The following is a 14,505-nucleotide window of genomic DNA, read 5'->3' as shown; positions in this document are numbered from 1 at the left end:
TTTAAAATGGTCGTTAATATACACCTTTAATACGTACATCTTTAATATCAAAAAGTACTTGTCAAAACCAGAAGCCAACTTTTGGACATTTATTGATTTCCACCCCCTTCACTTTTTCAGCATTTTTGGCAGTCTATGTGGCCCTCAAAGTGCAGAAATGTAACCTGCTGAAGTTGCCTTGAGACAAACCATCCAGTTCCCTCCACTACTCACAGATGCCCCCTTCTTCTTTTACTTCTTTTACTTCTTGTTTCAGTTCCCGGTTGCAGCACCATTAGGCCATCATTAGCCAGTCCTAGGACTAAGGAGCCATGAGGTCTTGGCATTCCCATACAGAGGACCGAAGTCTCCCCAGCTTGGCGCAGCTGCTTCCTGACTATCAGCCTGAGCAACAAGGAGAAGGATAAGATGCTCAGTGCCAGAAGTGTGCCATAGTGGCAAGCAAGAGAGAGGGATGAAGAACAGGCCTGTGAAGAGCTGGGAAGGCAGGAGGAGGAAAGGCAGGTATCGGCAATTACAGACAGGCCTGGTCTCCAAGGTCAGTGACCAAAAAGCCCCAGCCTCCTTCTTGGGATAGCTATAGAAAAAAAGGAGTAAAAAAAATGGTTCAGACAACCAAACCTTCTGGTCCCAACCATGGCCAGCAAGTCATGGGGAAACTCAAGCAGGCCATGAACGTAATGATCTTCCTCCAACTTTTGCATCCAACATCTGGTACTGTGGATATGGAGGTTTTATTATTTACCATGGGCTTCTCTTCCGCCATAAATTTGTTAAACCCCTTTTTGTAACTTTAAAAAAAAAAACTAGTAGTCACAACCACGTTCAATAAAAGTGAATACTGTCGGCTCAAATCATCTATTCTGTGGAGGAACACTTCTTTCTCTGAACCTACTGCAAATCAATACAGTGGTCCCTTCCCTTACGCAGGGGATCCGTTCTGGACACCCCTCCCCCGTGTAAGGGAAATTCCGCAGATGCTCTAGCCCCATTAAAGATAATAGGGTTTGTGCCTGCGGTAGCGCACCATGGGCACGTCCACCATTACTTTTTCCGGCATTCAGCACCGTGTTTGCTGGAAGCCACGTAAGGCATGCTCATGTATGATGCAGGCACACTGTACTTCCTTGGCAACAACGAAAAATGCTCAGAGAAACTTTTTATCACAGCTTTTATCATGCAAACAGACTCCAAGGAGCGGGCGCTCTGAGGTGAAAATGAAGGGTTCCTGGAAATAAGGCACTAGAAGGGAATGGAATCTATAATTGAATTTTGTGTGTGATAACTTATTCCTTTGGAAAAGTATAATTAATTAATAACTTAAAAGAAGCTTTCTCAATTGTTGGACATATTTGGAGGGTGGTAGCATCTTCCAGGCCTGGACTAACCCTGTTACAAGTTTGGCTTGCTCGGTTTGACTTACCTGACTGCTCCATCTTTCTGTCCACTGGGATTTAGTTCCCACAGGCTGATCCTATCAGCCGCCACAATGATTGTGTTTGAGGAAGTGAAGGCCAAGGCACTGATGAAGCAGGAGCCAACCTAGAAGGTGAACAAAGTATATTCCAGGACAAATACGGACAGTTTAGGCCTCTTATGTGGTCCACAAAGTCCCATCCTTGAAAGCCCTGTTCTCAACAGAGAAGGCAGAAGGGGCAGGACAGCTACTTTATCAAAGGGGTACTTTGGATGAGGTAGCTGTGTTAGCCATAAAAATGAACAAAAATGACAAAATTCATCCTGGGGACACCTTCATTGGGCCAACCAAAAGGCGCAAGATCCCTTTGAAGCCTCACAAGCTTCTTCACCCGGCAAAGATGGCAAAACAGCATGTGGAAGAAGGAAAACAACATTGTTGTGATCACGATGTATACATTCTGGATGTTAGAGGAAGTTTTGTAGATGAAAAGTAACACACACACACATTTGACATTAAGCTGGGAACAAAGCCAATAATTAAAACAGGAAACAAAGCCTGGTTTCTCCACTTCTGCGGTGGATAACAAATCATCCTTCTTGGTTTGTGAACCCTCTTCCAATCACCAGTGGCCACTACTGGCTTCCATGTCAGTGGGGTGGTGGATCCACTCTCACCCTCAGTTTTATTCCAGACTTCAAAGGAGTTATTCATGGTCCTGAACTTACCTCCCCCTTCCTAGATAAGTCCATGTCCTGAGGTTGCTCCTTCAAGGGTCAGCATAAAACCAAAATAAAACTCACTGGCAAGGAAACCACCAGCTACCTCTGCCAGCCACTAGGTGCTAGACTCTCATCCATCTAAGCCCCCTTTTCCTCCATTACAACAGCAGTGGGGAAAGTTTGGCATTAGAAGGTGCATGTCTTACATCCCAACCACAAACACTTGATTACCTTTTCTCTCCCTGAAGCCCGGGCCCGTTGCCAGACAATCAGGTCTCCACGTTCCCCGCCAGATGCAGCAAACTCTCCATCTGGGGACCAGGCCAAAGCTGTGATGGCACCAGAGTGTGGAGGAAACTCTCCTGTGTCTGTTGGTGAGTTACAAGAGGTGAATCAGCTCAGCAAGTAAACTCCAGCAACTAGTTTGCAGTTTAAACATTCCTAGCATACAGTCACCATAAAGTAAACCAATCAGAGGGCTTTCTTGGCAAGATGTGTTCAGAAGAGATTTGCCATTGCCTTCCTTTGAGGCTGGGAGAGTAGCTTGCTCAAAGTCACACACTAGGTTCCTGTGGCCAGAGTTCATCACTCAAACCATGGCTCTACTTCAACAAAATAGTATAAATATAATTAAAACAAGACAGAGTAGACAAGAGTTTTGGCCTCATACAGTGAGAAAATCCATCAGCATCAGAGTGTTGCAGTTCAAGTTGGAGTGTTCAGGTGGAAACTGGAAAATCCAGGTTCAAATCCCCCTTTAAACTTGGGAGATACTAGGGCAGTAACTTTCTGTGTCATCCTGACCAACCTTGCAGAGTTGTAGTGAAGATAAAGCAGGAAAGAAGCAAGCCATGTATGCTGCCTTGAGCACACTGGAGAAAACATAGGATATAAATGTATCACATCCCTTCTTCCCCCTCTCCAGATTGTCCAGACAAATAAGCTAAATTAATGGCTTGTCTAGAGACTTGACTATAGGGCGATGTGCCTCTGCCATCCTTTCACTCTAGACCACGTTTTGGTTTGCTCCATAAACACAGGAAGGGCATGAAGGCTACAGGTAACCCAGCTACTAACCTTCTTTCTTGGAAAGACCCCAAATACGGACTGTGTTGTCTTTGGATATTGTCAGGAAAGATGTTGGAGAGGCAGCAGAATTACAGACAGCACCACAATGTCCAGAAAGGACCTGGGGTTGCTCCATCTGTTAACACCAACAGAAAAGAGCTTTTTAAAGGAAAAAAGTGAGAAGGCCCCATTAGCTTCACATCTGTATTTCAATAGACCAAGAAAATCCAGCAATGGAGCTACGATGCATTCCTCTTTGGTACTGACAGAATAATGTTTTACAGGAAATATCTATTATGCAGCAACAATGTAACAAGCCACATATAAAGCCTTGGAGAAACCTGATCAAGTTCAAGATAATTTAAAAAAAAAATGCAATCAAACCTACTTGATAGTTTCCAATCTCTTACCATCAGGGGTTTCCAGAGTTTCACTGTACCGTCATAGCCAGCTGCTGCCAATGTGAATTCTTTCTCCCCTGCCGAAAAGAAGGTGAGAAGAATTTTGCAAAGTGTGCAATATCAGAAGGCAAGATGGAAGATATAAAGCAGATCAGCTGCTCTGCTTGAGAACAGAATGCACTCCAAACCCCTTAAGGACATAGCTCCCTACTTTCAAAAATCTAATTTCTCATCTTTGCTTCCATTCTGGTCATTTTGACACTCATTGAAAGCATCTTCATTTACCTAAAAAGGTAAATGAGTGATGGCTTTTGCTGAACAGAGCAAACCATTTTGCAAGTGGAAACATTTTTATGCTATCAGACCTTTACAAACAGACTAGGATTTGGCTTTTAATGCTGAGTGGTGCTGTTTTTAAGGTTTGTATAATAGTCTTTCTATGAATGTTAATATTTTAAATGTCTAATGTTTTAATGTGACAAATTGTTTTATTGCTTTTTAAATCGTTATGTTTTGTATAGTTTTCAATGTGAATTGTTTTAAATATGTTATTAGCTACCTTGAGTCCCATAACTGGAAGAAAGGCTGAATATAAATGAATAAATGATCAAAAACAACACTTGCAAGATACTCGTAGCTCCTCTGCCAGTTAACTAAACTGAACAACACAGAGCCCCTGGCAGACTCTTCAGACACTTGCTAAGGAAAATGTTTTAAACAGGCTCAGGTTTATGGTCTCCTAGCAGCCACTTTCAAGACCTAAGCTTGCAATGTCCTTAGGTCACCAGCAAATGAAAAACTCAATCCTATGCAAGAATACCTGAATGAGAAGTTGAACATCATGTGACATTTGCATCTAAAATAAATTTGTGCCATGAGTTCAAGTAATGCAGACAGGAATTCTTCCCCTCTCTCAGATGCCCACAAAAGCTGTCATGCTTTTTAAGAAGTATTACAAGAGAATATCTTACGTGGATTGCTGAAGCCTGCACAGTGGTTGGCCCGACCAGGGTGAGCCACAAATCGGGTTTTCTCCACTCCCTGCAGGTCCCACGCCACCAGCAGCCCATCCCTGCCCATGGAGATAACGTGATCCTTCTGCCATATGAGCCAGACAAAGCAAATGTCAGAAGAACAGAAGTAGGGGAAGTATACAGATTTATTAAAAAGATGAACTTCTCAAGCACTGTATTTAGCTGGATTAAGGGAGGGGTGAGAAACCTGTGGCCTTCCAGATGCTGTTGACCTCCAGCTCCCAAACTCCCATCAGTTCCAATCCACAGTCAATGGTCAGGGAAAATGGGAGTTATAGTCCAACAACTTCTGTGGAGCCAGAGGTTTTGCACACCTGGCTTAATGGCTAATGGTGTCAGGGAATATCTAAAACAGAACAGAGACTTGTGGTAGACTGTCTGTGAGCCAAACAGCAGAATTAATGCAGTTTGACACTGCTTTAACTGTCATGGCTCCATCCTATGGAATCCTGGGGTGTGAAGTTTGTTGTAGCACCAGGGCTCTCTCACACAGAAGGCTAAATATCTCAAAAAAACCTACAAATCCCAGAATTATATAGCACTGAGACATGGCAGTAAAAGCGGTGTCAAACTACATTAATTTTATAGTGTAGATGCAGCCTAAGTTAAAGACTGGCAGTGATCTGGACAGAATCAGTGATGCAGAATACATCTAATACACAGAACGCTCAGCATCCAATTACTTGCACCCTTAAACATATCTTTGTAATTAATAAAAATATTTGGAGGGGGGTATTGTTAAATGTAAATCACATCCATTACCAGGCCCTCTAATTCAGAGGTGGAATTCTTACACCTCCAAATAGTTTCAAGGGAGGAATTCTCCTCAGAATCAAAGCAGGGAAAAGATAAATGAACCCTTCCTGCCTTCTGTTTACAAGATGGGATAAGCTTGTTTTCTGTGCTCCAGAGACTAGAACACAAACCAATGGATTCAAATCACAAGAGGTTCCACCTAACCATTAGGAAGATGTTCTTCACTGTAAGGACTATTTGGCAGTGGAGTGGACTACCTCAGAGGGTGCTGGACTCTCTGTCTCTCTCTCTCTCTTTTGTTTTTGGAGAGCCTTAAACAGAGGTTGGGTGACCATTTTTCAGGACTGCTTTAGTTGTGCATTCCTGCATGGCAGGGAGTTGGACTAGGTGACCCTTGTGGTCTCTTCCAATTCTATGATTGTATGCTTCTATGATTATCTGCTTCTGTTATTCTGGCCCCATAAGAAAATGCATATGTTATAATACAAAGAGTACCACATCACATTTAGCCTTCAAATACTACTTCAGACATTCTAAAGTCATCTCTTAAAGATCCAAACATGAGTTCTGGGTGGCTGTCCAGGGCCACCTTGAGATAGGCCACTAACTAGTCCTGTGTGTCTTCCTGCTTTCAGGAAAGAGTCTACCCTCAATCACTCCCCTTACCTCACTTGTAACACCACTGACTGGGCTTTGGTGTCCCAGAAATTCCTGGAGGCGCTGGCTGGTTTTGGGGTCCCAAAGGCAAACGGTACCATCGTTGGAGCCAGAGAGCTGTTTGCAATGTAACAGAGATGTGCAGAAGATTAGACAGGAGGGAAAGCCATGTGGTTTTGTGTATGTATGTATGTATGTGTATTGTCTCCATTCTTTTGTAATACCACGTGCTGCTACATTTAAAAAGCTGCAGTGCGTTACACTCCTATCCATTTCCATTTCTTCTTTGGAAGACTTCTTTGGAAGAGGTGTGAATATGCTAAACTGTCTGAAGGTGCATTGTGGCTCTCTGTACACCCACCAACACCCCATATACCACACAATCACCACCTTTTCAGAGAGAACGAGTCTTTCAGCTAAAAAAAGGCTCACTGTTCCACTACTCACAAACACTTCAAAATGCCTTTGGGAGAGCTCCCACACTGAAACAACAAAATTTAACTCCCAAAAAGGTTCCCAAAGTGATGCACCATCACTTCCTGTAGACCATAATGGTGCCCCCAGTAGTGTGCTTTGGTCCTCCAAAGGGGTGGAGGAAATTGAAATGGAGATGGGAGAGTCTAGATCTCTGGTTTCCACTGTGTGCTCACCACTAGATGACAGGCATTAAGAGTTTTCCATATTCAGTAGAATGACTCCTCATCAGAGTTGGTGTCAGCACCCAACTCTTGCTCAGCACCCTCTCTAACTGGAGTCACCATTGGGAAAAATCCAGTTGCCCAGTAGCTACCAGAAGCTATGGAGCCCCTCGCTTGCTTAAACCAGGTGGATCCACCCTATTGCTGACCCTTTTCTGCCATTAGTTGCACATGATGAACCTGGCTGATTGCAAAGGAGCAACTGGATGAGTGGTTGGTAGCAACCAGCCATTTCAGCAGGGATGTTAGCTAGCTTGCCCCCTTCTATGCTTTTAGGAAGCCCTCACCACTACAGGCAATCCCACCTACATTCTCAACATGGCCATCCAAACTTACCAACATGGCACCGGCCCAAGCACAACTGGAGATCCAGTCCTGGTGGCAGAAAGGCAAAGAGCGCCAGAGAGTGGCCGTCTTCTGGGCTGACTCCTTTACATCCCAGATAAACAAAGCCTAGAAGTGGGAGCAGAACATTTTTATTTATTTTATAAAAGGAGAAAGTCTTATCTTAACTTCCATCACGATTGATGGAACTTGTCCAGGACAAGTTTCCCCCGCCCCCCAAAATCCTGCCTTTCCAACATCACCAAGACAAAGGATTCTGAGGCATATTTTGAAGGGAATCCCCCCATAATTCTTCCCTCTTGAGTGCATTATTAAACAAAACAAACATGGATAACAACAACAATTAAAGATGTAACATGATAAAAAAATAAGCCAACAGAGTATTTTTGTTTCAACTTTGATGGAAATGTTTTAATTGCCAAATTGTAACGAAAAGCTTGTTTAAAACTGAAACAGAGTAGAACTGTTTTGAATGCTTTGAAACAAATGCATCATCCCATCACACCAGTGATAGAAGTTGTAAGCCAAAGATGCTTAAAATTATTTTGTCCATTGTTTATAAATGTTTGGAAAGATAGCTTTTAATGGTTTTTTCAGGCAATGAGGCCATGTTCTAGAAGAGTTTCTTCCTGATGTTTCACCAGCAGTTGTGGCTGGCATCATCAGAGAATGCTGGTATGGAAGAGAGTAGGATATACATAATGTTGGTTGAGAGGAGGTGATTTGCATGTTGATCAGTATATATACCCCATTCTCTTCCATGCCAGCATTTTCTGAAGATGCCAGCCACAGCTGCTGGTGAAACAGCAGGAATAAACTCTTCTAGAACATGGCCTCATAGCCCGAAAAAACCTCAAAAAAATATGGATGTTGGCTATGAAAGCCATCCACTTCACGTTTGAAAGATACTCGGGTTCACTTCTCTTTCTTTGTTGTTGTCATGTCCTTCGAGTCATTTCTGACTTATGGTGACCCTAAGGTGATCTTATCATGGGGTTTACTAGGGCTGAGAAAATGTGACTCACCCAAGGTCACCCACTGGGTTTCCATGGCTGAGCAAGGAATCAAATCCTGATCTCCAGAGTTGTAGTTCAATGCTCAATCCACTATACCACGCAGGCTCTTTACAATCCCTGATAAACAGTCTTGGTCTCATGGGCTCTTATTAAGGCTGCTGAGCCTCACCGCTGCTCTGCCTGGCCTGAGCAACAACAACTTGAAAATATGCCTTTTTAGATATTGGCAAGAGGGATTCTGGGAAATGCAGTTAAAAAACAGTGACTTTTCCAAGCTTTGGTACCCCAAGCATCTTCCAGCTAAACATTACAAGACAAAGATTGGCTGTGATGGGAAAACTGTCTCTAGCAAGGTTCATTTAATGTTACTGGAGACCAAAGAGTTGGGGGTTCTCCTCAGGACTGAACTTAGGGACCCTTACCCGGTCTTTCCCTCCAGTGGCAAGGTAGCAGCCATCAAGGCTGAAGGCACAGCAAGTCACCCCAGACGTGTGACCCCGAAGGACAGCAAGTGGAGAGATACTGGTGTCTGTAGCACCAGGGGCTGGTTTCAGGGCCTCTGAGAGCCAGAGGCAGACAGTGAAATCCTCTGAAAAGGAAGAAAGGAAGACAAAACAGAAAGCAGACAAAAAAGACTGAATAAATCTGGAGAACTCAAGAATACAGGCAAAACCAGCATAGGCAACCAAACACCTTTTTAGAAGTAGTGAGAGGGTGCAATCTGAGACTTTGTTACTAGTTCTGTGTTCAGGTCTCTCATCAGCCTCCTGCCCTCCATTTTGCTGATGAGTAAACCCATTTTAATGGCAATGCGGCTTAAACCACAGTGGAAACTTCAGTCTCTCTCCTCCTAACCCTCCTCCACACCTGTCTAAGAAGCAATGCTTATGCTTAATTACAAATTAGAAGTACAGCAGACCCTTGGTATCCTCTGGGGTTTGGTTCCAGGACCTTCCACAGGTAACAAAATCCATGGATGCTCAAGTCCTATTACATACAGTCAGCCTTCTATATCCATAGATTTTTTTATCCATGGATTCAAACATCTATGGCTTAAAAGTGGGTTTTTTTAAATGCCATATATACTTGACTATAAGTTGACCTCATGTATAAATCGAGGGCAAGTCTTGGGGCCAAAATTATGGATTTTGATATGACACGTGGCTAAGTCGAGGCTAAAACTTAGGGGCATATAACAAAGGGTCTAAAGAATGAAGTAAAGGAAAACAATGCCAAAGAACCTACAAAATCCCAGCAGACATTTGTGCTCACACTAAAGGCTAAATGGATAAGAGAACAGAGGGAGGTCAGTGCTTCCAGGATGGATAACACTCTTGCCTTTCACCATGGGATACTTCCTGTTATTTAATAAGAGTTAAAATACAATACTTACCCGTGAATAAGTCAACTAAGGTTTTTTGAGTCAATTTTTTTTATTTAAATTTCTAGACTTATACATCAGTATATACCATTTATAAATTTCAGAAAGTAAACCTTGATTTTGCCATTTTATATAAGGGAAACCATTTCGCTATGCTGCTGGATTTAATGGGACTTGAGCATCCATGGATTTTGCTATCCATGCAGGAACTTGGAACCAAACCCCAGCAGATACAAAGGCCCCACTGTACAAGAGCACAGTAAAATAGAAAAACCACCATTTTGTCCAACCCAAGAAATTCTCCTTCCTTTCCCTCAACTACATCTGTCTGAAAGCTTATGGAAAAGGCTGTTTCTTTAAATCACACCATCTGCCCCAAGTACAACTTCTACTGGTGCTTTCCAAGTCACCTGATGTCGAGGCCACCAGCTTCTTGAAAACAGCCAGCCCTGTCACAGGTTTCTCATGGCCCCGTAGTTTAAGGCATGAGGGACGAACTTGTGAGGTATTCCAGATGCATAAGGATCCATCGTTCCTGCCCCCAATCAAGAATAGACTGTCCAGCCATGCCAGGCTGCAGATAGCCACACCACCAGCTTGGCAGTGAGTTGCGCCAATGCTGGCATCTACAAGAGAGCACAAAAAAGCAACAAATATAGAAGACAACCTTGATGCACTAGCAACCAGCCCTCCAGGGTCAGGGCCCTAACTGGGCCCTCACACTGCCCATTATTTCCTTATATGGCAACCCTAAATGAAATTATACCAAGTCATGTTGCCCAAAGAAATGCAAAAGGGTGATTTCTGGACAGCCAGGAGTTTCCCATTTAACAGAATTAGGCTGCTATGTAAGGAAATGGCAATTTACCCCAAGGGTATCTGTAGATCCAGACATCATCTGAATGGTGCCCCACTGCCAACTGAAAGCCATCAAGACTAGGTACAACACACAGCGCCGGAGAGAGAGATGTTGATCCTAAAGTACCACAGAACTTTCCCAAGTGGCCTGCCCAAAGCTGGACCTACAATCCAGGATACACACACACAGTATTAATTAGATTGGGCCTAAAGAAAAAAAGATTAAAAGAATACAAGAAAAAAAAGTTTCCATCTAAACATTAGGAAGAATTTTCTGATGGTAAGAGATGTTTTACATAAGCAAAAAAAAAAAAAAGGGGGGGGGGAGTAAGGGGAGATTTTTCAAGGTACATTTATTTTAATGTAGTTCTTTTTAAAAAATGCTGAAAATGCAGCCGTGCTTTGTTGGATTTCTTTGAAATCTAGCCAGTTTTGTTCCTCTTACCATACAGAATTCTGTGCAGCATTTTAGAAAAACAGGATAAAATATTTTGATTTTAAAGCAATGGAATATTTTCAGGCCTTAAATAGTACAGTCGCCCTCCTTTTTCACAGGGGATCCGTATGCTTATATTCAAGCCCCATTGGCTTGAATATAGGTGGGCATGCGTGGAGGTGCACATGTGCATGCTGTGGGCACATGCCCCATTCATTCCCCCTCTATTTGTCCCTTGCGCATAAGCAAGGGACGCGAGTCTGAAGACCACAAGAATGGAGGAAGGACTGTAACTGCATGCTGAAAGAACCATGTTGTATTTCCACTCAAGATTTTTCCTGTGCTCCAGTTCTTCTGAACATTACCAATGTTTTCCACTGTCTTTTTACCTCTGAATGAAACCCATCTCTGCCCCTGCAGCCAATCTTCCCCCCATTGCTAGATACCTCCAGCTTCATCTTTCTTTCTGAGTTGCTCTCTTTAGTTACAAAGAGAATTGTGGGGTTATCATAACTGTAACTTGGATACTACTGAGTATTTGAGAACCACCAAAGCCAGAACAACTCATCTTCAACAATAGAGTAACCTCATAATAAATTAGTGTTTTGAACATCTTAATCCTCCATAGCAACTGATAATTTATGGCTGGATTTTTTTTTTTACCCAAGCACATCAAATTATCCACCTTGAGGTGAGGTTAAGAGTAAGACCAAGATTTATCTGAGCTCTCCCCAACTCCCCAAGTTTGCTTATATTCCTGCCAACCTCCAACTATTTTTTAAGATCATTCAACAGAAGAGGAATTGCACCTTGCAGTCTTCTCCTGTGGTGAGAAGTTTTCCTCCTGAGAGGAACAGAGCACTGGAGACAGATCCTGAGTGAGCCAAAAAGGTGCCAATGGTCACAGACTCCTGCCACGACCAGAGATGGATGGATCCAGCCAGGGACCCAACTGCCAAAATGTTTCCAGCAGAAGAGAAGGAAATAGAATGGATGGAGGCATCATGTCCTTTCATCACCTGTAGAAGGGAGAGTTGAGTCAAAAAAATGACACAATTCTATGGGTAGCCCAAGACCTTTCAGCTGAAAGCTTATTCTTTTTTATTAGCAAAAGTTGTATAGTGCGTTAGAGCAGGGATGAGAACTTGATGGCCTTCTAGAGAATGCTGAACTGCTACTCCCAGGATTCCTCATCACTGGCTAAGGTTGTTGGGAACTGCAGTCCATCAGCATGCGGAGACTTGTGCAACTCCCATCTCAAGTTGGGATTTTAAGAGATCTGAGTTCCATTTCCCTCACAAGCTGACTTTAAGTCAGTAATGCTTTCTCTGCCTGACCTACCTCATAGGACTATTGTGAGGAAAACATGGAGAAAGTAATGGGAGAACTACTCTGAGCTTACAGGAGGAAAGATGGGATACAAATGTAACTATGTAAAAAAGATGTGGTTTCCTTGCTCTGGTCTCCTATGATTTATGAGTCACCCCCTCACCGAGATCACACGCATGTCACTGGCATCCAAGATGGTGACGGTTTTGTCCCAGCCTCCTGTAGCCACAAGCTGACCCTTTGGGTGAAAGGTCACACAGTTCAGAGGACACAGAGAGTCCCGTTGGTGCGTCTGATGACTCTGAATAGTGTCCCAGAGCTGAAAAAAAGAAAAGTTACATAAATGTTAGTTCATTGCTTATCTACTGTTGTAGGACTCTCCTCCAAGGCATGACTTTAGAAGCAGTCTGCTTTCTGGAACTACAGTATATAATACATTACACCATGCACATAATATGATGGACTTTCTGGAACTACATTTTCCATTCAACTATGCACACAACATGACTTCAACATCAGATCAGTCTTTTATTTCTGATCTACCTGCTCTGATCTTGAATGTTTGCTTCATTTTTTTGCTCTTTTGTTGGTCTAATAAAGGTATTTTTAATCTTAATACAAAATCTGACTCCTACTCTCCCCTTGATATGACTAACATCACAATCTTTGCTTTTTTAATCCATTAAAGATGATTGCTGAGTATTTTGGAATGCATCCCACCACCTCTGCTCTTAACCGTCACTCAATCAGAATGAATGTCTGTGGAAGAATCTAAATATGTTCTGTTGAATTTTGGATAAAAGGTTGATCCAAATCTGCCTCAGTATTAAATGCAAAGGCCAGGAATATCAAAAAGGGACAGAGGCATCATGTGAAACAATGCTGAGGGGAGGGGAAGTGTTTGTTTTTGTTAACTGCCATCAAGTCCATCAAAATGCTGATGTCAACTCATGGCAACTCCATGAATGAGAGGCCTCTAAGTCACCCTATTTTCAACTGCCCTGCTTGGAATGTAGTCCTCTTGTTATAGGAACAGAAACAAATGAGAAAGGATGAGTTGAACATGGCCAGTACCTTGAGATAGCCATCCAGTGACACAGTAGCTAGAAGTCTACGATCTGGACTAATGCAGCAGTCTGTGACCTGGTTCTTGTGAGCATCCTTGCCCATCAGCCTAAAATCAAACAGAAAGAGAAACAGGTGATTTGAGTGGACATCCAGTTGGTGACTCTTCCTGTAAGTGGTTTAGTGTGGTAGCATTCAATCAGAAGCTGCAATGAAGACATCAGAAAAATTCACAATTAATCGATAGCTGCCTTTTTGGATTATGTGCCATTTTAGATTACATTTTGTGGCATAAACTCCTCCTGGTCTGTTATTTTGGTGAAATAATAGCTGGCACGTGGACTACTAGATCTGTGTCAGGGACATCAAAATCTGGCTTGGACTACAGAGACCTAGGTTCAATCTCCACTCAATTTAGCCTCTTCGCTATGACCTGGCCTAATATCATAGCAGTGGTGGTTGTTGGCTTCCATTTCACAGGGACAGTGAATTCATTTTGACTTTCAAACTGAATTCTGAAATGTTCTGATATTTCCTTTTAGGTCTGGACAAAACCCTGGAATGGATTCACCATCCCAATGAAATGGGAGCCAATGGTCACCACTGCTTCACAGGTTTATTTTGAGTATAATGTAGTAATGGTGGTGCTGGTGGAGGAACCATATATGTCACCTTGGATTTCTTAAGAGAAAAAGTGGGTTGTAAATGTTAAAGTACGTTACTCCTACTATTTACTAGCAATCAAATAGTCTATTCCTTTAATTATAAGGAAAATATCAATCACATTCTATCTCACATCTGGTCTGCTAGTCAACTAACTGTTTTGGCTTACATGAAGATTGGCAGGTGTTTCACCATCACTGCCCATGTTACTGAACTGACTCCAACCTCTTATTACCTGCATCCTTCCCTCAGGCTCCAAAGCTCCAAGCGTCCACTGAAGGCCCCAAGGCAAACAGTTGTCTCTGACAGAAATGCACAGGCTGAGACTCCATCACAGGTACTCAGCAAGGACTTCAGTTCCTATTTGCAGGTGAGTGGGATGGAGATAGGGAGAAAGACATATAAAGACACATTCCTCGAGTTGGTGACCTTTGCATGTTACAGATACTCCATCAGCGTCAACCTGGGAGTTGCTGTCCAAAATATCTGGAAAACACCAGACTAGGGACTGCTTTCATGAAATCAGATTCTGAAAACATCCATTAATTCTGCTTTCAAGAGTCACAATTTAAAATTATTAGATACGGCAAAATTAAACAAACTGTCCTGTCTTATGCAAAGCAAAACTCTGGGGAAGTATATGAAGGAATGGGAACAGA

The 14,505-nt window shown here is 42.7% G+C and overlaps 1 protein-coding gene across 4 annotated transcripts in view; it reads right to left on the bottom strand.

Moving 5' to 3' along the window:
- TEP1 (telomerase associated protein 1) overlaps positions 1 to 14,505 on the bottom strand; it is a 55,911-nt gene that overhangs the window by 4,475 nt on the left and 36,931 nt on the right. For 2 of the 4 annotated variants that reach the window (XM_042476014.1, XM_042476012.1), the window contains 15 exons: positions 14,082 to 14,206; positions 13,193 to 13,292; positions 12,282 to 12,437; positions 11,599 to 11,808; positions 10,364 to 10,517; positions 9,906 to 10,121; positions 8,537 to 8,703; positions 7,090 to 7,206; positions 6,065 to 6,172; positions 4,580 to 4,706; positions 3,618 to 3,685; positions 3,217 to 3,343; positions 2,371 to 2,507; positions 1,424 to 1,542; positions 214 to 384 (listed from right to left, as the gene is read on the bottom strand). In XM_042476014.1, the coding sequence (XP_042331948.1) occupies positions 214 to 384; positions 1,424 to 1,542; positions 2,371 to 2,507; positions 3,217 to 3,343; positions 3,618 to 3,685; positions 4,580 to 4,706; positions 6,065 to 6,172; positions 7,090 to 7,206; positions 8,537 to 8,703; positions 9,906 to 10,121; positions 10,364 to 10,517; positions 11,599 to 11,808; positions 12,282 to 12,437; positions 13,193 to 13,292; positions 14,082 to 14,206 (2,102 nt within the window). Of the gene's footprint in view, positions 1 to 213; positions 385 to 1,423; positions 1,543 to 2,370; positions 2,508 to 3,216; positions 3,367 to 3,617; positions 3,686 to 4,579; positions 4,707 to 6,064; positions 6,173 to 7,089; positions 7,207 to 8,536; positions 8,704 to 9,905; positions 10,122 to 10,363; positions 10,518 to 11,598; positions 11,809 to 12,281; positions 12,438 to 13,192; positions 13,293 to 14,081; positions 14,207 to 14,505 lie in introns of those variants that run through there. The other 2 variants (XM_042476015.1, XR_006104722.1) reach the window with 2 other exon arrangements.

The sequence above is a fragment of the Sceloporus undulatus genome, chromosome 6 (genome assembly GCF_019175285.1).
Source record: "Sceloporus undulatus isolate JIND9_A2432 ecotype Alabama chromosome 6, SceUnd_v1.1, whole genome shotgun sequence".
NCBI lineage: Eukaryota > Metazoa > Chordata > Lepidosauria > Squamata > Phrynosomatidae > Sceloporus > Sceloporus undulatus.
Note: the sequence above shows the minus strand (reverse complement) of the source record. Positions and strands in the feature narration are given on the sequence as shown.